The sequence below is a fragment of the Panthera leo genome, chromosome F2 (assembly GCF_018350215.1).
Source record: "Panthera leo isolate Ple1 chromosome F2, P.leo_Ple1_pat1.1, whole genome shotgun sequence".
Classification (NCBI taxonomy): Eukaryota; Metazoa; Chordata; class Mammalia; order Carnivora; family Felidae; genus Panthera; species Panthera leo.
The window spans coordinates 16,767,634-16,794,519 of NC_056695.1; the positions used below are offsets into that span (position 1 = coordinate 16,767,634).

Below are 26,886 nucleotides of genomic sequence, written 5' to 3' on the forward strand. Positions count from 1 at the left end.
TAAAAAATGTGGCTTATTTTAACTTAAATTGAGGGTTGGTAGAGTTTCTTTTCATTTTAGCTATGGCAGACTTAGTAAACAAATATTTCATATGCTTGTGGGGAAATCCTGGTTCTGGCTGCTCACTAAAAGGAACAAATTATTCATCTATCTATTAATTACTTTATACATTCATTAATTCAGTAGGTATTTATTGTCTCCCACATGCCAGGTACTAAATCCTTAGGTAGGAGGGATTAAAAGATGACTAAAATATAGTTACAGCCTTCAAAACTCTCGCAGTCTAATGTGACACAGACCTGTAAACAGATAAATGTCCTAAGGTGTCAACAACAACAACAACAGAACCATTGGACAAATTTCTGTGGAGTACAACTGGGGCACAAAGGAGGCAGTAATTGTTCTAGAGTGGGGTTATCAGGAAAGATGTCAGAGAGAGGATCTTTGAGATGAATCTTAAACTCAGAGTTGGCATTTGTTAGATGGCTGAGGAATGGAAGGAGCCCTCTGGGAAGATGAATCCACAAGGAGAGCAAAGCTATGGAAGGTACGGCAGGAATAGGGCTGTGCTAATTAGGGAAAGGTTTGAAGCCAGATGACCATTAATAAGGAGTTCCAGTCTTTCCTGAGAGGCAGGAAAGTTGCCGCATAGGTTCAAGAGAAATGTATTTCAGTAAGTTCCAACAACAATGTGCAGAGTAGAACAGGAGGCAAGAGTGGAGGCAGGGAGGCTAGTTAGGAGGCTACTGATGTGTTAAAGGCAGAGATAAGGAGATCTTTCTAAAGTCCTTACCAGTCAGGAGAGAGACAAGGGAGAGGGTGTAAGAGATCTTAAAGAGACTCTGGCAAGACTTAGTGACTAAGGGAAATGAGGAGGTGTGAGGGAGAGCTATCAATAGCTTATCTTTGGTGAGAATGACTCAATCCCCTTGGTTAGCTCATTTGACCTGTAGAGGTTGTCTGTTTGTTGTTTTGTTTGTTCTCCTCTTAATAATGATCACCATAGCTTATGAATAAAGAAGAAAGTATCACACCTCATTACTGTGGCTACAAGTCACTTCCTGTGAACTTGTTAGGCAAAACTTTATAAGAAATTTGTTTCCAAGGCAACTAAAAAGCTAGTTCTTGCATGGAATAAGGATGCGGGTGAATATGTGGTCCTCAGGGGGAACTGCAACATCTTCAGGTCTCTGAAGATACATGGATGCACACTTAATGTCTGGTTTCTCCCACACGCCACCATTCCTCACCCCTATTTTGGTTTGTCTCTGTTTCCCCTAGACCCTGTTTGTCATCATTGGACTCTTTACTGGCTGTTATTTTTGCTGCTGCCTGTGCTGCTGTTGCAACTGCTGCTGTGGACGCTGCCGGCCCAAATCATCAGTGGCAGAAGAGGACTTTTATGTGTCCCCAGAGGATCTTGAGGAGCAGATCAAGACCGACATGGAAAAAGGTGGAGTAAGATGACAGCAGAGCTAGTGGGTGTCCCTTCACAGGCCTGACCAAGCACAAGGTCCCTGGTGATGGTTATGACTAAAGTGAGAGAGATCCAACAACCCAATGAGGGGAATCCCACAGATTGTCAGCTTTTGGTACCTCTTTCGGGCAAGGATAAAGGAACAGTTACCTTTCCTGGCCACAGAGAAAAGCAGAACCTGACACCATTAGAAATAAATCACAAAATATGCTGATCACAAAGCAAAGCCAGTACAATTCATGATGTTGTTACAAGAGTGTTCAGGGAGGTTCAGGGAGGTTTGGGTGGGAATACCCAGAGATATGAGAACCAAGCCTGTTAACAAAGATCTCTATTCAAATAGAAGAAAATGGACATCAATAACCCTGGACTTTTTTCTTTTCTAATTACTTGGTAATGAGTTTTGGGTAGAGCTGGGGAAGGGTGATCTTTCTTCCCTGGAAATGAAGCTTCCTTCCAAATCCACATATTCAGAGCTAGCCTCAACCAGCATCAAGAGAAGACTGAGGGATTTTCCTGCAACCTGTGACCCCTTCCTATGGGGAACACTGGGTGGCTAGTCTGGCAAATAGGTGGGTTACTGTAACAATTTTTTGTTATTGCCCTTAGAGACAAACTGTGGGCCCATGGTGAAATACAATTACCATTGTCTTTTGCCTCATTTGGGATATAAAAGGACAATTAATCTTTTATTGAGGACATACATACCAAAAGGAACAAATAAGCAGCACTACTCAAAAATGGGTTAAACAGAAATGTATAAATGTAAACTCCAGTGACCTTACATAACTTGCTTAGGAATGATGATCCCATCTGCGTTTGTAAGGGAGATAAACTGTTTTAAGATCTCATTAGCTGGCTCTGTTGTCTATAGGATCTCCCATAACATCCATCAATCCAGTACAGTACTCTATCATTGTCAGAGGATAGGAAGGGACGTGAGATAGGAGAGTATTGTCATCATCATCCACTGTGTCAACCTTTTCTTAACTTTTCCTGTATAGTGCAGAAACCAAAACTAGGTGAATTGAACCCAGATATCCCAAATCCACTGATATACACTTCTCTGAAAAGCCTCAAAATCTTTTCTATTTTAAATTAGATAAAAGCTCTACCAGGTCATTTCAGCAGACCTCCTTTGCAGAAGATTTCTTTTCTGGAACAGAAATTTACACTCAGTGCCAAATTCCACCCAGGTTTCCTTCCTGCAGGGTGACTAGTGATAAATCTGTGTGCCTCTCACTGTTCTTAGTTCTGACTCCCCAGAGCTACCAATTCCATTGCAGAGGTCATATTTTAGACTAAGTCTGATTGTGTTACAAAGAATCCTTAAGCAAAAGGACAAGCTTTATTCTATGGCTAAATATTTAAAAGCTCTATGCAGAGTTGATCCAGGTTTTATAGGGCCTGACACACTATTTGGGCAGTCCTCTTAAGAAAAAAAAAGCACAAAATTACAAATACAAAATTAGATCTGAAAGTGAATATTTATTTGGAATGAGAAAATGAAATCACAACAAATTTAAAAGTTTAAAAACTGAAAATATCATGTATCAGAAAATCTAGAAAAATAGCGAATAGTTTAACTGCCTGACACACCTCTACAGTACTTTCTCCTTATGTTTTCGGGATGCATTCATTATTCTTTGACTGCCTCTTCATTTAATAATAATTTTGGAATGTCGTTTTCTGTAGGAAGAGTAGAAAACTAATTGTTTTTCCTCTAGCATGTTTGATCAAAGTTTGTTTTCTCTCATTGGTAGAGTAGAAAAATTTCTTTTGGTTTTACAACTCACTAATAATAATGTCTAAATTTTTAGGGATTGCTTTAAATTTGGGAAGACTAATCTAGTCTATTTCATATATAAGTTGTAAGATTTGGAAGAATTTTTCACAGACCACTTTCTAAGTCTGCACGTTTCCAACTTTGTTGCCTCTACATCACCTAATACTTCCAGCATCAGAGCCCCCTGGGCACATTCATATAGTGTGACATCACCTGTGGCATGGATCTTCATGTCTCCTCAGCAAGTGAACTGGCATAGGGAGCTATAGTATTCCTCGAGCCATTCCCATGCCAGTATGGCTAGCAATAAGTAACTATAAACAGAGTTGCTGCAAACCACAAAAACATATCCCTCTAAGTCCAAATGAAACTTATCACTTAACTCTATTTCCTCTTAACTGAATCCCTCAAAACATCCATAGCCCCTCTGCTGCCACTCATTAAGAAGAAAAGTATGATGGAGGGAAAGTCAAAGTGAAAAAAGACAGTGTTTTTGCTAATTATGATTAAAATATCTTACTTTTGCAAATCTACAAAAATATAAGCACATTGCTAGGGCCCCAAAAGGCCCTTAGAAAGATTTGCACAGATAGAGGTCCATGAAGCTAAAACTCATTAACCATCCAGTAAATTTACCACTGCTCTTCAATCTAACATTTCATTACGAAAATCTATGCCTTATTTGTAGCTAGCTGCACTAGTTAATTTCAGATTTTTATTCACTAATTCAGAGACTTTATGTTTACAGATAAAATAAACATTAAGACTTGTAAAGATGAAAAAGCAGATTCCATGAGAAGACTCTGCTTTCTGGACTATGATCCAATAAACATAATGTGGTATCTTCTGTTCTGCAAAAGAAGGGGGCCCATTTAAAGTTGTTAAAGAAAATATTCTTGAAAGGTGCTACTAATCATGCAGATATCAAGCTACTCATGAAAAATGATAGGCAGCATACATCAATATTTGAGTCCATTAGAAGGCACTGGTGAGATATTAGCACTTCAAGATTTTTTTTCAGTGATTCTGAAATTAAATGAAACATGGCAAACATTTTCTCACTTGGGGAATTATTACCTTATATTGAATCTAATCATAAAATCCTAGGATTTTAAAGGTGGAAGAAATCTGAGTAGTCAACCCTTACCTTTCCACAATTTTTTATCAGACTGCTGCCTAACCTCATTTGAAAGCTGCCAATGGTGAGGAGGTTTGGGACTTTGTATGAAAGTGAGAGATACTCAAAAATTCAACAACCACAGAAGGATTATAGAGTCAAAAGCAAGTTTATACCAACCTTCTGGCACCAGCTCTCCAAGAATAACAACATTAAAAAAAATTTTTGTGTAAATATTTATGGGTTTTGTTTTGCAAAACTCTTATCCTGGCTACATATTTTTTGCTGCTTCTTTGCATAGCAAAAATTTTGATGAAAAATTTATCAGATTTTTAAGTGGATTATGATTTTAATGTCATGTCTAAGAACTTTGAGCCTAACCTTATGTCATAAAGATTTTCTTCAATGTTCTCTTCCCCTCTTTTAAAGTTTATTTATTTTGAGAGAGAGAGGGAGCATGCACACACAGGAAAGGAGAAGAAAGAGAGGGAGAGAGAGAGAATCCCAAGCAAGCTCCTCAGGTTCCACACTGTCAGCGTAGAGCCTAATATGGGGCCTGATCCCACGAACCCATGAGATCATGACCTGAGCCAAAATCAAGAGTCAGATGCTCACCTGACTGAGCCATCCAGACACCCCTCCAGTGTTTTCTAAAAGTGTCATAGTTTTATGTCTAACATTTAGATCTGTGACCCATTTTAAGTTCATTTTTGTTTACGGTGTAGACTTAGGTCAACTTTGGTGGGCTTTTTTGGCACATGGAGTTTAATTGTTCTAACGCTATTTGTTGAAAAGATTATCCTTTCTCCATTGAATTATCTTCGTCCCTTTGTTAAAAATCAAGTGACTATATTTCTATGGGTCTATTTATTGACTCTATTCTGTTCCATTGATCTATATCTATCCCTTCACCAATAACACACACATCTTGCTTTCTGCAACTTTAAAGTAAGTCTTAAAATCAGCTAGTGTGATTCCTCTAACTTTATTGTTTTTCAAAATTGTTTTGGTGATTCTAGTTTGGTTTCCTTTCTGTATAAATTTTAGTATCAGGTTGTCTAAATCTACAGAAAAATACCAATTTTTAAAATTAAAATTGCATGAAATTTGTATATTAGTTTGGGAAAAATTGAGATCTTTACTATGTTGAATCTTCTAATTCAACAACATGGGATGTGTCTCTACTTATTTAGGTCTCATTTGGTTTCTTTTATGAGTGTTCTATAGTTTTCAGAATACAGAGATGGAATATGTTTTGTTAAATGGATACCTAACTATTTCATTTTGGGGAGAGCTATTGTAAATGGCACTGGCTTTTAATCTGGGTTTCCAGATTAAATACTTAAATACTTGTTCATCACAAGTATTTACAATTATTTTTGTGTACTGACTTTGTATCCTGTGTTCCTGTTAAGCTCACTCATTAATTTGTATTGATATGTGTGAATTCTTTGGGATTCTCTATGATGTCAATTATGTCCTCTGCAAATAGAAATAGTCTTATTTCTTCCATTCCAATCCACATGCTTTTTATTTATTTTTCTTGCTTTATTGCACTGGCTAGAATTCCAACACTTGGTTTATTACTCTGCTGTCACCATCTTCAAATTCTTAGCTTTTAAAAAAATTTTTTTAATGTTTATTCATTTTTGAGACAGAGAAAGACAGACAGAGCATGGATGGGAGGAGGGGGGTAAGAGAGAGGGAGACAGGATCTGAAGCAGGCTCTAGGCTCTGAGCTATTAGCACAAATAGCACTGTGAGATCACTACCTGAGCTGAAGTTGGACACTTAACCAGCTGAGCCACCCAGGTGCCTCACTTCAAATTCTTAGCTTTTGAATCAGGTATAACACATTTTTTCATTGTGCACTGTGTTTTGCTAATTATGCAGCCAGTACTGATAAAACATTTCTCTGAGTGGACTATAAATCCACATTTCAAGCTTGATACTCATTGGCAAGTAATAGAACAAAATGCCTGTGGAGCATAATACCCTACTTTCAGGGAAGAGTGAAGCTAATTGAGATGATACAGTGGGATGGGGAGAAGCAGGTGGAGCAAGGGTTTTATATTAATTATCAATGTAAATGCTATGCTACAGATTATACTGTACTTAGAGATTTGACCAGTATATGAATATTACAAATGAAAATGTATTTTTCATATATGAGTATTAATTTTCAAAGAAGTATGGCTAACATATCTTATATTATTCTAAGTGCAATTCTCAGAAATGCCAAGGTAAAAACTATAATAAAACTAATACGAGATTATCTTCTCTCCAGATTAAAAGTTATAGCTCCTTAATACTTTATTGCCTCCTTATGCCTAATTAGACTAACAAAGAAGAAAGAAGCTAACTAGAGAAATACATTTGTGATTTGAATTCAGTGAATAAACACCTCAAACTTCTCTTTTAAGGACACGTTATAGAACACTAGATATTTCTTAATTTATGAAAATCCAAATTTAAAATATCAAACATTTTTAGCCAGCTGACTCATTAAAAAACATTACAGATGTTTTTCACTTGAGATAGTTAATATTCTAGTTTTATATTTAAAGTCTACAATTTTTCTTGGATATTTTTTATTATGTACATATTACAAACATACCTACTCCTTGACACTGGCTAAAGCCTAAGATACGTTTTGATGCTGTAAATGGTACCAGTTTCTATTTGGGAGTAGTGGTACAGGGTGGGATTTGGTAGCAGAGAGGAAAGATTAGCTTTAGTTATTATGTCTCTTTCAACTATGTGAGAAGGTATAATCCAGTTTCTACACTTAAGAAAGGGGGAAATTCCAGTGGACTCTTCAATATTCACAGGAAACTACAGAATTTATAAACAGATATCCATCTCTTTTCAAAATAAAAATATACTCCCAGTGGGATCCTAGGAACACAGAGAAATTCTATTATTCTTATGAATCAATTGGGATAAAACAGAAGAAAGAAAGTATCTGGGGGGAGCCCATCGCCCCCTCTTTTTCATCTTGGAAAATTTGAAACTTGAAAGGCAAAGGTAATAAATACCAGGTGATTTCCCTTCCTTTCAAATGTTCACAAATTCGAAGTTCCACTTTGTGAATTTTTGAGTGGTATACTTAAAACAATCTCATTTAGACCCAGTATATTCCTCTGTTAGCTGAAGACCACAATGAAATCAGAATACTACTGCTAGCTAAGAGAACTCTGTAGACCATCTTCAGATACCCTGTTTCCTGGAACTCTGCGTGCGTGTGTGTGTGTGTGTGTGTGTGTGTGTGTGTGTGTGAGAGAGAGAGAGAGAGAGAGAGAGAGAAAATACAGAAGCAAGAGAGTAAGTGAGAACCAGTTATCTCTAAACACCCTGGTAAAACAATCCAAGATTACAACAGCTAAATTCAGTGTTGGTTTTTTTTCCCCCAAACTGAAGGCAATGGACTGAAAACTCCCAGTTAAACCCTAAAGATTTTTTTCATGCAATCACGATTTCCCCATTTTTTGGAAGGAGAGGGAATAAGATATCTAAGGAGAAGATTTTATAGAGTTGACCTTGGTTCTAAACATGTGATATTCAGTGATAGAAAAATCTATTGATTGCTTAACTGTTCTTGTTACTCACCTGGATAAAACCCAAATAAATTCACAGCCACTGTGCTGAAGAGGCCATATGGCTTGTAATTAGACTCCTGCTCTCAGCCAAGATATTGAGACATTTATTACATTTGCTCTATAACATTCATCACACTTTGTTGCTCAGGTAAAGGGCATCAAGGAAGAGATTAAATTCACCTTCTCTCTTTTCACCAACCCCCACTCAATCTCCCTCCTACCTTCTTCCCCCCAACCAAAAGGGACCCATTCTAAAACTAATTCATAGGAAAAAAAAATTCTTGCAACTAACTAATCCAAAGTCCTTTACTTCTTCTTTATATAAATACACCAAGTAAGCATCATCAAGGTTCCAGGCCAGGGGACCAGGACAAGTGAGTCAGCTCAGAATGCTGACCCAAAAGAAACTCAAAGTGGATCCAAAGTTTCTTCAATTTTTGGCTGCCAAGGTTCAGTGAACAAACAAACAGTGTAAAAACCTGTTTACTAGACAGGTTTATTAAGATAGTTTTCCCACAGCAAACATTTATTGAGCACTTAATATTTGTTAGACACTGTGGTAGGAGCTAGAAAAAGAAAATACATGGACTGGGCTATCTTGGATTTTACAATTTAGCAGAGGAGTGGGAGACAAATTGAAATAATGACACAAAAGAGCTAGCTAATTTACAAGTATAAGCACACCAAAGAAGAGGCACAGGGGCTGTGATAATAAACACTAGGAGGCCTGACTTGTGAGACAATGTAACAAGGAACAGAAACAAGAGCATAAATGGGAACCAGTTATCCCTGGCAAACCAAACCAAAGGATGCAGGTAAAGCTAGCTTCCCTGAGGAAGTGACATTTAAAGCTGAAGACATAAAGAAGGAGAAGTTGAGGTGTAGATTATGAGGATGGATAACCCTAGAAGGGATGAATCTTGATACCAACAAAGCGTTTGGCACAGTATCTCCCTACACCCCGTAGATAAGATGGCAAATAATGTTCTCCATGCCAGACACAGCAGTTAAAATCATATTGGGCTGTTCTACTGAACAGTTTTATCAAGGAATTGAGTAAAACAGTAGTTGTACAGAGATCACAGTTGCAAATAACCCCAAAATGGGAGTTGTTCAGATAAGGGCTCATCCCATCAAAGTATGATAGAGAGAAAGCAGCTAGAATCTTAGACATTTTGCTAGAGAAGAGCAAGAGCCGTAAAATTTAACTAGATAAAGGGGGAAAGGAGTTAAGAGAAACCCAGGAGGTTCTGAGGAGGAAAGGACAAAAAGTAGAGGAGAGGTGGAATTTTATTCAGCCATAAAAAGAATGAAATACTGACACGTGCTACAATGTAGATGAACCTGTAAACATTATGCTAAGTGGAAGAAACCAGACACCAAAGGACAAATATTGCATGATACATTTATATTAAATAACCAGAACAGACAAGTCCATTGAGGCAGAAAACTGATGGTTGTCAGGGCCTGGGGAAGGGAGAAACAGGGAGCAACTGCCTAATAGGTACTGGGTTTCCTTTGGGGGAAATGTCTTATAACTAGATAGAAGTGGTGAATTATACTAAATTGTTTGCTTTTTTTTTTTTTTAACCTTTATTTATTTTTGAGACAGAGAGAGACAGAGCATGAATGGGGGAGGGTCAGAGAGAGGGAGATACAGAATCTGAAACAGGCTCCAGGCTCCGAGCTGTCAGCACAGAGCCCGACGTGGGGCTCAAACTCACGGACCGCGAGATCATGACCTGAGCCGAAGTCGGATGCTTAACCGACTGAGCCACCCAGGCGCCCCTAAATTGTTTGCTTTAAAATGACTAATTTTATGTGAATCTTACCTCAATTAAACAAATACTCAGGGGTGCCTGGGTGGTTCAGTCGGTTAAGCGTCTGACTCTTGGTTTCAGCTCAGGTCATGTTCTCATGATTCATGAGTTCAAGTCCTGTATCAGGCTCTCTGCTAATAGTATGGAGCCTGCCTGGGATTCTCGCTTTCTCCCTCCTTCTCTCTCAAAAATAAATAAACTTAAAAAAAAACAAACAAACATAGAGGAGAAGGGTAGAACAAAATTTGATTAGAGAAAGAAATTAAATACCCTTCCTACAGAGAAGGAGAAGGTTCTTTGTTCTCTGCAAATTCACCCATGGCAGGGAGTGGAAGATGCCACAGGCCTAACCAACTCACAAAGTAAGGGAAAATGAGAAAGTGGATTATTAGCCTTTTATGCCAACTACTTTGAGAGCAGATACTATTATGGCTACAACCAAGGGCTTTGGAGTCAGACAATTCCATTTCAAGCCCTAAATATAGGTTATTGGTTGAGGTGTTGGGGGTAATTCACTTAATTCCTTAATCTGTTATTGTTTTTATTAAATACTAAATACATACAAATATTATGACCTGACTTTATACCTTTTATAAAAAGAATATGCCACTACCTTTTCAGTTCCTATTGACTTTTCCCTCTGCTATCTTAAATCCTTTGTAATCATTTTTTTCCTTCAGTTTTATTGAGATATTTGATGTACAGCATTGTTTAAAGTATACAATGACCTGACTTATACATATATTTATGAAATGATTACCACAATATGTTTAGATAACATCCATCATCTCATTTGGATACAAAAAGAAAAAAGAAAAAAAGGTTTTCCCTGTGATGAGAGCTTTTATGATTTACTCTCTTGGCAACCTTCAAATATACCATATAGCAGTGTTAACTACAGTCATCATGTTGTATATCACATCCCCAGAAATTATTCATCTTATAACTACAAGTTTGTACCTTTTAACTACCCTCACCTCTGGTAACCACAAATCCAATCTCCAATAAATTTTATAATCTACATATAAGTGCAATTATACAGTATTTGTCTTTATCGGACTTACTTCACTTAGTTTAAAGTACTCACATTCTATCTATGTTGTTACAAATGGCAGAATTTCTTTCTTTTTATGGCAGAATAATATTCTATCACACACACACTTTTTCTTTATCCATTCAAACATCGATGGACACTTAGGTTGTCTCCATCCATGTCCTGGCTATTATAATGTAATAATTTCCTTAATATTCTTTTTAGCATTACAAATAAAGAAATTTGCATTCCTAATCCATATATTGCTTGCTTTTGCATATTTCTGAACTTTAAGTGAATGGGCTTATATTCAACAATTATCCTCCAACTTGCTTTTTTTTTTCAAAACTCAACACCCTATTTCTTTTTCTTTTTAAAATTTTTTTAATGTTTATTTCTGAGACAGAGACAGAGCATGAGTGGGGGAGAGGCAGAGAGAGAGGGAGACACAGAATCAGAAGCAGGCTCCAGGCTCTGGGCTGTCAGCACAGAGTCCAACGCGGGGCTCGAACTCACAAACCATGAGATCATGACCTGAGCTGAAGTCGATTGCTCAACCAACTGAGCCACCCAGGCGCCCCTCAACATACTATTTCTAAGATCCATTCACATTATGACTGCCTTTCATTCATTTTCACTGTTGTATAGTATTCTTCTGTGAGAACATCCCATAAATTTATTTACCCATTCTACTGCTAACAGATATTTGGGTAGTTTCCACTTTTTTGTCCATTAAAAACAATGCTTCTATGAATGTTCTTATACATATCTTCTGGTGCATAAGTGCTAACAGCAAATACCTTAGTCAAAGTGTTTGTACGTCTATACTTTATTACATAATGCCACATTGTTCTGCAAAACTATTGCACTAATTTCCATTACTACTAAAAGTTAATGAGAGTTCCTATTGCTCCACATCCTTGTCAACACTTGATATCACCAGACTAATTGTGTGCCAATCTGGTGGGTGGGAAATGGTATGCCATTGTGGTTCTAATTTTTATCTCTTTTCTTATGTTGTTAATTTGAGTTTTTCCTTCTATGAAATGCCTATTCAAATCTTCTGCAGGTTTTCATTATATCATGTACTTTTTTCTAACTGATATTTTTATATTTGGGTATTAACTCATCATGTTTGTTTAAAATGTATTCTCTGTTTATGTCTTGGTGTTTTTTCACTCTATGGTATCTTTTGATACACCAAGACAATGTAATAAAATGTCAATTGTTGTCTTTATCTTTGGTGATTTTTGTATTTTAAGAAATCTTTCCTATCCCAAGGATATAAAGGGGTTCTTCTATGTGGTCCTTTCAAAGTTTATAGTTTTGCTCTTCACATTTACATGTTTAATCATCTGGACTGATTTTTATATGTCATATGATGTATGGTTCCAGTTTCAAGTTTTACATATAGAAAAAAATTGTCAGAGCACAGTGATTTCTAGTCTTGGTTTCAGAATACACTAAGTTTCAATAGATATATGGAGGACTTTCTGGTCTTTCTATTCTGGTTCACTGCTCATTTTGTCTATCTGTATGCAACACCAGGCCCATTTATAAAATTCCTGGTACTGTTTAGGCAAGTCTTCCCACTCTGTTTTTCAGGGAAGTCTTATGTATCCTTGGCCTTTTGCTTTTCCATATAAATTTTAGAATCAGCTTTGTCAAGTTTTTTTTTTTTTTTTTAACTTTTTAAATTTATTTTTGAGATAGGGAGAGACAGAGCATGAACGGGGGAGGGTCAGAGAGAGAGGGAGACACAGAATCCGAAACAGGCTCCAGGCTCTGAGCAGTCAGCACAGAGCCCGACGCGGGGCTCGAACTCCCGGACCGCAAGATCATGACCTGAGCCGAAGTCGGACGCTTAACCGACTGAGCCACCCAGGCGCCCCAGCTTTGTCAAGTTTTTAAACAAAAGATATTTAAATAAAACCTTTGAAATCTTGTTTAGAATTGCAGTGACTCTGTAGATCAGTTACATACTATTGACATTTTAAAAAATGTGTCTTCTAACATGTGACATGTATATCCCTTCTTTACTGGCTTTTGCTAAGGATATCTTATGTATTTTGGGCTACATTTATTCCTGAATACTTTATCCATTTTTATATAGTTACAAATAAATAACATTAATTTTCTACATTGTTTTGGTATACAGAAATGTGCTTTTTTTAAACATTGATTTTGAATTAAAGAAACTAGCTAAGCTCTCTATTTCCAATTATTTATCTGTAAATTCTTCAGAGTTTCTACATAATTGCTTGTATCATGTGTGAACAGTGATAGTTTTGATTCTTCTTTCCCATCTCTTATATTTTTTTTCTCTATCTTGCCATTCTGTTTTTGCTGAGACTACTGGTAAAATGTTGAAGAGAAGATGCTTTCAAGATTGCATCTTAACTATGAGGCTTGCTGTAGGTTTTGTCTCTGTTCCTTTTTGTTAGAACTTTGTCACGAGTGTGAAAGTTTATCAAATATTTTTTTCTTCATCAGTTGAGATGATCATGATTTTTCTCCCTTAATCTGTTAATGTGAAGAACTATATGTTATTTTTCCAATGTTAAAACAATCTTGCATTCTTGAGATAAACCCAATGCAGTCATGATGAATTAACTATTTTTTGATAAAATGGGTTTGCTAATGTTTTGTTTTAGATGTTTGTATCTATATTAATGAGTGAAGTTGGTCTATAATTTTCCTTTGTCAAAATTTCCTTATAGGGTTCTATATCAAGATTATGCCTCATGAAATAAATTAGAAATGATTCCTTCTTTTTGAACTTTTCTTAAAGAGTTTGTGTATTATTACATTTATTTCTTTCTACAGGATTTTGTAGGACTTTCTGGGCTAATGTGTGATTGTACAAATTATAAGTTACTGATTCAATGTATTTAATGTCTATAGGCCATCTAGATTTTCTTTGTTAAAAAAATAGTTCTTCAAAATTTCTTCTTATTACCTTTCATGTATTTGCATTACTGTCCCATTTTTCACTCCTTATATTGGTTATTTCCATTTTTTTTAGCCATTCTACCAGATATTTGAAAATTTAATTGGTCTTCTCAAATAACTTTTGGTTTTGATCCTCTTGTATATCTGCTTCTATTTAATTTCTATTCTTTATTATTTCTCTTAATTTATTGTTAGTTTTCTAACTTCTTAAATTTTATACTTCTTTTCATCCTTTCTTCTTTTGTGATATTAAGCATTAAAGGCTATAAATTTTCCTATAAGTAACACTTTAGTGTCACACACACACATTCTTATATTGTCTTATAATCAGAGTTCTAAATATTTTCTCATTTCCATTATAATTTTTTCTTTGATCTCTAAGTTAGGCCTAAGTTTTAATTTGTAGACCTGTGGGTTTTTTCAGGTTTTTTATTATTGTTTGCATCTATAACTTAACTGCACTGTGATCAGAAATTATGGAGAGCATGATACAATAGTTCAAAATGTCTTCAGGCTTGGTCTGTATCCTAGAACTTAATTTTTACAAATGTCCCACATTGCTTCAAAACAATACATTCTGCATTTGTTAGGTTCACCATTCCATATATGACTGTTAAATAAGCCCAACTTATTGTATGTACTAGTTTGCTAGGGCTGCTGTTAACAAAGAACCACAGACAGGGTGGCTTGACAACAGAAATTTATTCTCTCACAAGTACGGAGGTTAGAAGTAAAAGATTAAGGTGTCATTAAGATTGACTCCCTCTGAGGCCTCTCTTCTTGGCAGGTAAATGGCCATTTTCACCTTATGTCTTCACATGGTCTTCCCTCTGTGTATCTGTATCCTAATAACCTCTTCTTATAATGACACCAGTTATACCGAATGAATGCCCACCCTGAAGATCTCATTTTAATTTAATTACCTCTTTAAGAACCCTCTCTCCAAATTTGATTCATATTTGAGGTACTGGGGGTTAGAACTTTAACATATGAGCTGGGGCAGGGGGAGGAGGTATGTGTGACACAGTTTAGTCCACAACATTGTACTTTTCAAATTCTTTATATCTTTAAAGATTTGTTTCACCAGTCAGTTACTGGAGGAAGCATTCAAATCTTCCACTATGATGATGGATTTCTCTATTTTTCTATAAAGTCTATCAGTTTTGCTTCATATATTTTGAGGCTATTTTATTAGTGTATATACGTTTAGAATTTTTAGAGTTATTTGGTGAATTGAATATTATATTATTATGTAGTTACTCTTTAGCTCTATCAATGCTTTTTGTCTGTTAAAGTTATCTTAGCTTTCTCTTATTTATTTATTTATGTATTTACTTACCTACTTACTTATTTAGAGTGTGCGCCTGAGCCAGGGAGGGGCAGAGGGAGAGAGAGAATCTCAAACAGGTTCCATGCCCAGCTCAGAGCCCAATTCAGGGCTCCATCTCATGACTGTGAGATCATGGCCTGAGCCAAAATCAAGAGTCAGGCACTTAACCAGCTGAGTCATTCAGTAGCCCACATCAGCTTTCTTTTTATTAGTGTTTGTGTGGTAAGATGTTTACATCTTTTCACTATCAACTTTTTTGTCTTTATGTCCTTTGATGTGTGTTTTATAAACGTAGTGGGGGGGGAGGGATTTATTCAGTTTGAGAAAGTTTTTCTTTTAAATAAAGTATTAAGTCCATTTGTATTTATTATAATTAACTATATATTTCAATTATTTCCTACTAGCACAGGAAGTATATATACTTCCTTTTTGTGTATAGCACAGTTTTTAAGAGAGTAGACTCTAAGAAATACTGCCTACGTTTGATTACCAGCTCTATTACTTACTACCTGAGTAACTTGGGCTACTTACTTATAATTAGTTATATTTAATTATCACTTTAAATTGACTTTTTTTTCTGTTTCTCTTTTCTTTTTTCTTTCTTTTGTAATGATAGATTTTTTTTTCATATTTCATTTCTTTTCCTCCTCCAGTTGGGAAATTATATTCTTTGCTCTGTTCTTTAAGGGTTATTCTAAACATTTATCAGGCATACTTAAGTTATCAAAGTTTAAAGTTAATTCTTATCTTTACCCCTCCTGAACAATACAAGACCTCTGTAATACCTTAATTCTGATCACTCCCTTTCTGATTTATACGCCATTGCTGTATTCTAGTTTGATCTTAATTTAAGCCTCATAAATTATTATAAATTATAAATCATAGTCAATAATCATTTAGTTTTATTCACATATCTACCATTTTCTTTACTAATCATCATTCCTTTTTACAGCACAAATTTTCCATCTAGTAACACTTTCTTTGTGCCTGAATCACATCTTTTAAATTGAGTCTGTTGGTAGCACAATTTCCATTTTTATTGTCTGAAAATGCCTTTATATTATGGTTTTTAAAAAAATAACAATAGGGGCGCCCGGGTGGCGCAGTTGGTTAAGCGTCCGACTTCAGCCAGGTCACGATCTCGCGGTCCGTGAGTTCGAGCCCCGCGTCAGGCTCTGGGCTGATGGCTCGGAGCCTGTTTCCGATTCTGTGTCTCCCTCTCTCTCTGCCCCTCCCCCGTTCATGCTCTGTCTCTCTCTGTCCCAAAAATAAATTAAAAACGTTGAAAAAAAAAAATTAAAAAGGTAACAATAGCACAGTTTGTAAACAAATTTAGGTTGATAGATACTTCTTTTAACATATTAAAAGTATAATTCCATAGTTTTCTGGCCTACACATTTGCTATTCAGAGATAAGACTGCTGTTGAAACCACTGGTTTTCTTTAATGTCACTAAGATGTCTTAGATATAACTTTATCTTTAATTTATCCTGGCTTGTTCTTGAATCTGGGGATTGGTGTCTTTCTAGAGAATTCTTAGCCATTAAATCTTCAAAATATTGTCTCTAATTTTTTTTTGAAAGTCTTATCAGATATGTTAGATTTTATCACTCTATTCCTCATGTCTTTTAACCTCTTTCATATTTTATTTCTTTGTTTCTCTATTACATTCTGGTTAACCTCCTCAGATCTGTCTTCCACTTCATTAATTCTCTCTTTAGCTATAAACCCACTCATCAGGTTTTTAAATTTCAGATGTTTTAATCTCAACTTCTTTTTTAATAGTTTCAAAATCTACTTGGTCACTTAAAAACCCCTTGCAACTCTTTTTTATTCTATGTCTTAAAAGTGCAGGACTTGAAGTCTTTGTGGGTCTGATTTGGCCTATTGTTTCTACTAGCTCTCACTCAGTGTGCATTGTTTCTGTGTGTAATCTTTCACTCCCTCCTTCTCAATCTTTCCATCTCTCTCTCTCTCTCTCTCTCTCTCTCTCTCTCTCTCTCTCTGTTTTTACTATGAGTTACGTTTCTTGCAATTTTTTAGTTATTTTTTTGAGGGTCTTTCTCTATTTCTCTATATCTCCCCGATCTCTCTATTCATTTTTACCTTGAGTTCATGTATTTAAGCAATATTTTAATGAATCTTTGAGACCTGTGTTGAAGGTGGAGCCATTCTCTTCTGCTAGGTGCTTGGGAGCACATCTTATACTGGACCATTTTAAACTAAATTATCAGCTTGAGGTTTCCTGGAACACATAGATATTTAAATTTGGTCTGCCAATATGTATGCTCATTGGCTTGCCATTAAGTATTTGTAGGGGAGCTCTTTCCTCTTTCACCTGAGCACCAAAATGCAAGCCTAACAAATTTCCTTATAGATTTAGGGGTATGGTGACTTAGAGTGTGATAACCATTTTGGGTACAGCATTATGTGGGAAGCTTTCTATTAGACTTTCATCTAAGCAAGCTCCAAGTTCTGACCTCTCTCCCAACCAGGACCATATATGTAATTGTGCACTGAACAGCTTTAGGGGGCATTTTGCATACAGATATACACTAGAGTCTATATGACATATGTGGTAGACCTGTCCTCATCCCCACAAGATGGCTCAAGTTCACCAGGTTCAGCAATTGCTTCAAGTTGAAAGCTGGGTTCAGTGCTTTTGTTTTATAATTCTATAACTGACAGAACTTAAATGAAGAGTAAAGATAGTGTCTCCTCCCTTTTGAAGTCCTTTAAAGGGTAGGCATCCTCAATATCTTATGAACTGAATTGGTTTGCCAATCATCATTTCAACAAAAATATCTACCACTTGCCCCATTAAAGGAAATGTAACATAATAAGAGGATGTTTATTGCTTTGCTTTGTTTATTTTTAGATGTGGACTTTCCAGTTGTTCTCCAGCCTACAAATGCAAATGAGAAAACACAGCTAATCAGAGAAGAACCTCGAAGTTATTGCACAGACTCTTAATATTGAGACCACTGAGGGTCCACAATACCTCTTCTTGGTTCAACCATGTCTCCAGGTGGTCATGGGAGGGCAGGGTAGGGGGCATGAAATGCTGTGAACTTTTCCACATTTGTATTTTATTTTTTAGGTTAGGGAAAGATGATTGCTACATAATTTTCTCAGTAAGCAGTCTCACTCTTTGAGTAGAATTCCTAATGAAACACATTCCATTTTGATGAATAAAAGCCTGAAGAGTTATTTTATGCTCCTTGCATGAGGTAAGACAGTAGTACTGGACAGGCTTCATGAGCCTGCCCTTTATGTGACCCAGACCTAATTCCTTACTGTAGTATTCCAAACAGAAGCCACTTTTCATCTATTTAACTGAATTGCAATATTCCTATCTGCCACAAATATCATCAGCAAAACATATATGAGAATTTAAGAGGAATCTTGTGTATGTGTGGAGAATTTTCCCTGTCAATATTCAATATGGCTAGAAAAATATGTCAAGAGGCAGGAAGAAATTATTAGGTAAAAAAGACAAATCACTTAATTTTGAACTATATCTTTGAAAGATTAAAAACTGTCATTTACTAGAAATTGTTGAGTAAAACCAAGAAGAAAGGTTTTGTGTGTACTTTTAGATTGGCACAAAAACAAAAACAAAATATCAACCTGGTTACGTTTATGGTTTTTCTGGATCCAGAAAAATTCCCAAACCAGCCCTAAAAATGTGTTGACCATTTTTTTAATTAAAAATAATTTTTCTACAACTGACCTAAATTAGACAAAGTGAGGAAAAGAAACATATAGGGTAAAAGGTAGAATTCTGAATTCTACAGCCTAACTTTAGACTTAAAGGCATATCATTTACCCCTTTTTGGGTGGGATTAATTACACTGATCAGAAAGTGCTCAGCTCTGTGCATGTTGAACAATTAAGCTCAAAGGTCATGTCTGCATTTACTGTTTGATCTTTATATTCATTATGTGATCAAAACCATGTGCTAAAACCATGTTCTAAAATAGTACAGAAAGTGTTTGTTTTTTCTTGGTTCTTTATATAATATTGCAGCTTTCAAGATCTTATTATGTTTTTATATAATACTGCATGAAATGCCATTTTCTTTTTCTGTTTCTTATTCTCCCCTACCACCAAATTACAGTCAAATGAGCCTAAATATACATTGTAAGTGAAAATTGGTATTATAACTCTGACAGTTATGAAGTCATTAAAACTCTACTTTAACTCTTGAGTTACTGGATTTTTTTTTAATTGACATAATCAAGTAGGAAAAGCCCTGGTTTGAAAGTTAGGAAAGCTGGTTCTAATCTAAACTCTCACTACCTAGCCCTGTGACCAAGTGAGATGAGAATATGGCTAATTGCTCTGTGTCTCCATTTTCTTATCTGCTCTGACCACCTTCCAAGTTACTGTGAGACCAGATGAAATAGCTGAGGTGAAAGAACTTTACAGAATCAAGTATTTGGCAAATATGAGGTGGTTTTATGTGAATTTGTATGTTTGTATAATGTGACTTCTTGCATAGATAAACTCTTACCCAACAAAACCCAGGAAGATACCCAGTACTAATGGCTCTAGTGATCAGCAAGTAGTTGGAACTCTGTATTCAACAAACAAGTGTTATTTTCCATTTGATGGGAACCTAAGATAAATAGCCCTGTCTGTGGATAATTTCAGCTACTACATTTCCTTCCTGAAGTCTTTTAAAGCAAAAGGTCAGGACTATTTTTGAAGAGCAACTGTAAATCACAAAGTTCCTTTCTTTCTCTCCCAGACCTCATTTTTCTTTCTCACATGGAATGTTTTACTTCTACTCACAGCTTATCCAGAGAGCTGGTACAAGAGTAGAAAGATGAGAACAGGACATGAATCAGAATCAGAATCAGATGGTCGGATTAAATTCATGAAGGGGTTCTTGTTAATGTTCCCCACAAAGGGCTAATTACCGGTTACAATGATGAATGTGTATGAATGAGGAAATAAATCTACAGAATGTCCATTGGCTACACAGAAACAAGGATCAACTCTTCATTTGAGGAGAGGCTATTTAGGCATCTTGTAGAGATCAACAGAAGCTGCATCCAGAGTCACCTGCAGGTCTTCTAAATTCATAAGCATCTTAGCAGAGAAGCACCAAGAGGAAACATGCTCACTGTGATCTTCATAAAGGGTCAAATGAACCAGCACTTCAGTGGCTTAACACCTAGTCCTGGGCTTCAGGTTACCAGAGTAGGTGATTTCATATAAGGTTTCAAAGTCCATCTATTTATTTTTTCCTCTTTTACATAAGAACATAATAAAATACATATATGCATTTTTGTTTACCAAAATACACATATTTTAATTCTTTGAGAATAAATGACATTCTATTTCTACATTTTAAATGGTATGTATGCTAAGACACATCTGATGTGGCCTAAAATACACCCACCTGTAATGCACTGCCTGATCTTCTCATCTACAGAGAGGTTTCCACTTAGGGCTACATAATCTCTGTGGTTGGCACAATGATGACTCCTCCAAGATGTACTATCCTAATTCCCAGAACCAGTGAATATATTACCTTTTACAGTAAGAGGGACTTTGTAGATGTCATTGCCAATGATTCTGAGATAGGGAGATTATCCTGGATTATCCAAGTGGGCACAATCTAATTACATGGCTCCTTAAAAATGGAGAATTTTTCCTGGCTATGAGAGAGATGTGATGATTGAAGAATGGTCAGAGATATGCTCTGAAGTTAGAGGAAGAAAAGGGCCATAAACCAAGGTATGCAGGCAACCTCTAAAAGTTGGAAATTTTAAGGAAATGGATTCTTCTCTAGAGCCTCCAAAAAAGAAATGCAGCTCTGCCACCACCTTGATTTTTGTCCCATGACACACGTCAAACTTCTGACCTTCTGACTGTATGAGTTTAACACTGAATCAGTGCTCCTCACTTGTTTCTTTATTGTCCTTACTCCTTATTCTAGATTTCTTTTTCTTTTTCTTTTTTTTTTTTTTATTCCTTCATCCTGAGTATCTAACTTCATTTTCTCCTCGGTCTCTTCTCTTCCCTGGTTCTCAATAGTCCATCTCCTTCCCTGTTCTCCTCCCTTCTCCCACTCCCACCTTTCTTCCATTTGACATTTATTCCTTTGTTTTAGTCTCCTAATCTCTCTGCTGGCCACTACCAATGCCATGTCCATGTTTACTGGTCTTTTACATAAACTGTTATAAATCTACCCCCAACCAGCGCAGGAGGGAGAGATAGCAAATAGTCTGGGTAACAATATGCAGAAAGGTGAATATTTTCAAATTCAAGCACAGATACTCATAATGCTGATAGGTCAGGGAGGAACAGAAGTATTTTTCCAACAATTCTCTGAGTGTATTGACAGAAAAATAATTCATAGTGACCACATTCATTATTTGAATGTATGGCAAGGTAATTTATTGAGACATTAATTGTGTTTTGTCCTTAGTGAGACTCAAAGGAATGAGGGCTGTCCTTCTGAGATTCATCTTATAAAGGTCACTCCCTTGCTATTGTGACCTTGGAGGTTAAATATAATGGTAGAGAGACACCTAGAAAACTACCACCCAGGCTTTTGTTTGGGTGCTTGGGCTATTATAAGGGCTGTTAGAAAGAGATTTGAGGGAGAGAAGTAGCCCTGTTATGAGGGCCTTTGGACTAAAGATGGGTTTGGAAGTTTGGAGGGGAGCTCCCAGAGTAGCCGAGACTTGTGCCTCTGTTAGAGTAAGCAGTTAGTTAGATTCTAGCAGGATACCCAGAAGCCAGCAAAGAGGAAGTCATGGCCACCTATCAGGGAAGCCAGAGGTCTGTCCTGGCAGCACTCTACAAGAAGCCAGATCAAACCAGACAGGCCCAAGAAGGTGGGTGTCATGACAGGAAAACCCTGGCCAAAAAAGGAAGAAAAGGCCAAAACCCAGCTTCCAAGAAATCCCTGCCCCTAGTAATGAATATTCCACCCCTAGTTTGTAACTGTCAATAAAAGATAGAAACCCAAACCCCAGTGCGCACAGCTCTCTTCTTCTCTTTCTCTAAGTCACCTGCTGTCACATCTGAAGAGTATACTCTAGCTTTAATAAACTTTCCCACTTGTGTCATTCATCCCTGTGTTGTGTCTGTCCTTGAATTCTTTCTCGTGAGGAGACCAAGAAGCTTCGGCGACACCTTTGGGACAGGCTGGGTCAAGGCTCCAGGGCCCAGGGTCACCCCAGTTTACTGGCAATATCTCCACAGGGGAGAGCCCCTCTGATGAGATAGCACTTGGATGCCTGGGTGACAGACAAATTTAAGTCATGGCTTCTTAGCCGTAACAAAAGATTCCTTTACCCACACCTGGCCCCTCAAAGGAATCCTACAGGGTTGGACACAGAGACCCCAGGAGCAATGAGGCTGGAGCAAGATGAAGGGCTAGAAACTCACTTGGAGGAGGAAGACAGAAAACCTGAGGACCCCATACATCCCTAGGAAGTGGGGAAGACTCTTAAAACCTGGCTGAGGTGAAATTTCTTGCTACCTTGTTAAACTGCAGCTCTGAGTCAGAATTAAATTTAGAACATATAATGTATTTAGATGATGAAGAAACTTACCTAAGATCTTTTCTCAAATGTCACTTCTTCAAAGGCTTTCCCAGACTACCCTGCCTAGAACTATAACCCACCTCATGCTTCCTATTCCCTACTTTTTTCCTTCATACCTTTCACTAACATACTTTTTAGTCTTGATTTATTGTCTGTCTCCCACACTGTGAAGGCAAAGATTTTGGGCTATTTTTGTGTTCTGCTGTATCCCCAGTGCTTAAAATAATGCCTGACACATGGTAGACAGCAAGGAAATATTTGTTAAATGAATAAATGTTTAACCTGTATCACAGAACAGAGAAATTCCTACCTGCTAGAAATGCAAAAGCTGCTAGAATCTTTAGCCTTTAGGAAGGCTTAGTATATTAATTTTTTTGCATATTAATATGAACAATTTGATTAATATAAAAATTAATGGTAGCTTGGCACCCAAAAAGGCCTCTGACTCAATTACAGAGCTATCTTAAAAAATTTTAGCAGCTTGCCCTCCCTTACTCCTCACTGATGTGAAGGCAAATCCATCCCCAGAGCACCAGTCCTTCCCCAACAAAGAAAAACCTTTATCCGAGAAACACAAGTCCACTTCTCCAAACCCCTCTTTTTCCAGCCTGCACCCCTCCTAAGCACCTAAGTAACATTTATCTGTATATTATTCTTGAGCTGTTCTAGAGTACAAAGTATAAACTTAGATTAAGTTATGTATAACCAGTTTCTGTAAAACAAAGCCATTTCCAAATTGCAGATGGCTCAAATTAGCAGTGATTTCCAGAATGACATCTTAGAGTCAGAGTCTACATTTGTATTTTTCCCAGTGCTAAAAATGAAGTAGGAACTAACAAATATCTTTTGATTAACTGACTAATTCTTACAACACATGTCATTTCTGAGAAAAGCCTTTCTCCAAAAAGAGGCCTAAACATGCTCAGTATTAAATGGGTGGGATACAGCTTTCTGGAACTTTCATGCTGTTCCCGGGCTGTCCCCAAGAAGCAAAACTAAATTCCCAGAATCCAATCAGCACTAATAGGACAGCTGTTAACACTTTCTGCTCGCTACTGGGGCTGCCAACTCAGCTTTGTAATAGCAGAAAAATCCTATTACTATATCAACTTCTTCGGCTCCTGAGAGCTCCCCCACCCCAGGCAGGTCCTTGTTCCCAGGCCCAGAAAGAGGGGATCTTACCTCGTGAAGGTTTTTTCCTTCTGAGAAATCTGTCCTGGTACTCAAATATCTCTACTCCCGAAACATTGTCCAGAGTCATCTATAATGCACTTTATTTTCTGGTGAAGAATAATTGGGGAGAAAATTTTTAGTGAAAATTTTCACTTTGGGAATGAAATTCCAACATTTTCTTAAATATTTTTAGAATGATCTATTTGGGCATGTTAATTATTAAACTGACATTTTTCAGGATTATTTATTATAATTGCAGAAAGCAGTATTTTAAAGCTAACCTAGGTTTAAAAGTAACAAATGATAGCCATCAGGAACAGAAAAATATTAAGTCTACTTATTGATTAACTTATAGCATAACAGTTTTATATAAAATGCCTTCATTTCAAAAGTTGCTTCATTGTATTTAGCATGGAATTTGTTTTTTAAACAATACATAGTATACTCAGAAAATAAAATTTTAGCTACTGAAACCTGAAAGATGCAAGTTATTCTGAGTAAGAGGGTAAAAAGAATAAAAGTGATTCACTTCCCTTCTTTCTACTTTTCTTTGTTCTCTCTTAAGTCTTTTCTCAGCACATGCCATCTCTCAAACTAAAGGATTTGAAAGGAGGTGGGAAGTGATGGCTTTTAGGATCACAGGAGCATTTGTATTTTTAAAAGATGATTCATTCTTTCATGAATTAAAAATAAATCTGTCGAATGAACAATAATAACCAATAGTCATAGTGCTTACTACCTGAAGCTGCCCTAAGAGCTTCTTATTAGCTTGATATATTTTATATTTATATATTCACTTAATACACCATCTAAGGGACAAGTACTATCAGCATTATCACTCCCCCGTTTCCACACTAAGAAACTAAACCACACAAAGTTTAAATAAACTTGGCCAACATCATCCAGTTAGTAAGATGTAGAACAGGCTTGTCCTCAAATCCATGGTTTTAACAGCTGCGCTATATTGCCTCTCCATGGTGATCTTAGATTTCCAACTACATTTGTCCTTCCTGAAAACTAACCCTCTCTATGTCCTGCCCAATTCCGTCCCAGAGCTCTCATTTTCAAAAGAATATTCATTTCTGTCACTCTATTATGTATCTTTCTCTTTAACTGCCCTTTGTAGTAATCATCCTCACTTAATTCTCAGGGCCTTCTTCAAAAGCAAATCCTCAAAGACTCAAAATCCTCAAATTCTGCAAGAGCAAATTCCCAAACACTTCCTCTGTTGCTGCTTCCTCCTCCTCCTCCTGCTCCTATTCCTCCTTCCCCCGCTCCCAGCTCCCTGTAGCATTTCTTTACCTGGGAAGCCTGTGTAGCCTTGGTAGCTGTCTGCCACTTTCTCTTGTCTGACCAATGAATAACTGCAGCATTAATCAAGTGAGTGAAAAGTTGGATTTTTTTTTTTAGATTTTAAAAGTGATTCTAGAGCTGTGGATATTACTAAACAATCCTGACTAAAAATTTTGGTAAAGTTCCTGCCATAATTTTGCAGGATAATAGACAGTGCTAAGAAAACTTTTAATATATATTTAAATAGTATTCAGTACATGGTAAGTACTAAATATACATATATATATATTTAGTATATTACATATATTTAGTATATATATGTATTTATTGTGTATATATATACATACATACATATATATATATATATATATATTCAGTACTTACTATGTGCCAGACAATATTCTAAGTGTTTAATATAGATTAATTCATTTAATCCTCACAGCAAGACTCTGAAGTTGGTGCTATTATTTCTTATTTCATAGATGGGAAAACTGGAGCTGTTAATTAACCTGTGACTTTAATAACAAGAGAACCAGCATTTGGACTCAGGTAGTCTAGCTCTAGGGTCTGTCTGCCTAATTATGACACCACCATAGCACCATAAGACATTTGAATTCTGTAAAGTCAGATATAACTACTTATTTAATATCAAAACAGCATTTATACTCAGTATACTCAAATTTGTTCCTCCCCTATTAAAAGTGAATACCATAGGTCTATAAATCCAAGTTAATACATTCTATTCCATTATTCTGATTCCACAAGATTGGGATGAGAACATTTGCTATTACATATAAAAACAAGGCATTTCAATATCATTTATACAATAGGATGTATAGTTTTCCATGACTTTAATTATCTATTCATAATAAAAGAAATTATACTCAATTTCTCCATTGTACAAAATAAGGTACAATTTTTGAAGTTTCTATTAGTAAAAATATACCATTATTATGTCACATGACTAAATTAATAACACTTTATTATTTCTTCATAGGAAATACAACATGGCAAACTAATTTTTCCTAAAGGACCTGGAATTTTATCTCCCATCATTTAAAATAAACGTGTGTGCTCCACAGCAACTTATTTTGTTTCTGGTAGTCTGTGTATGTCAAATTGCCATTGTGAAAAGCACAGTACCCTCCACACTCTGGACCTACCAGTCTTTATTTTTTCCTTTGGCACTCCCCACTGTTAAGCCTACTATAGATATTATTTATTGTCAACCTGTTGTCTGTCTGTCCCTTCAAAATATATGCTCCGAGAGCAGAAATTTGTGGCTGTTTTGCTTACTGCTGCATCCTCAGCACTATAATAGTGCCTGGAACATAGTAGAGACTGAATAAATGTTTATTAAAGGAATAAATATGAATCTCTGAAGAAAATCTCCCTGCAACATCTTTTCCCAGCCCTAGTCCTCCAAATCTTACCTTTGGGAAAGACACTGTATGAACAAGATGATAGCTCTACTTTTCCTGAGTGTGAAAGACTGCAAATGAACTTGCAGTCTTATGGAGCCCTGGGAATTGGATGGGTCAGTCTTGCAATCTCCCTGTAGTGCAAATGGTTCCTTTTAACCTCCTTAAGAGAAGTAGGGGGCCAAGGGTTGGTCTCATTAAAATCTTCTGATATAGTGATTTGGCTTATAATTCAGGATTTAGCTTGGCCCAATCATCCTGATTCCATATTTGCAAATTTTCCTACTTGCTAAAATTTATTTCATGGTCATTCACAAT

General features: G+C 36.4%; 1 protein-coding gene across 6 annotated transcripts in view; it reads left to right on the plus strand.

Annotated features, from left to right (window-relative positions):
- Window positions 1-26,232, plus strand: part of DNAJC5B (DnaJ heat shock protein family (Hsp40) member C5 beta) — a 97,929-nt gene extending 71,697 nt beyond the window's left edge. For 2 of the 6 annotated variants that reach the window (XM_042923200.1, XM_042923201.1), the window contains 2 exons: window positions 1,282-1,453; window positions 17,992-18,323. In XM_042923200.1, coding sequence (XP_042779134.1) covers window positions 1,282-1,453; window positions 17,992-18,086 — 267 coding nt within the window. In that variant the 3' untranslated portion in view covers window positions 18,087-18,323. Of the gene's footprint in view, window positions 1-1,281; window positions 1,454-17,991; window positions 19,324-25,629; window positions 25,697-26,144 lie in introns of those variants that run through there. The other 4 variants (XR_006198099.1, XR_006198100.1, XR_006198098.1 and 1 more) reach the window with 4 other exon arrangements.
- Window positions 26,233-26,886: the final 654 nt, after the last annotated feature.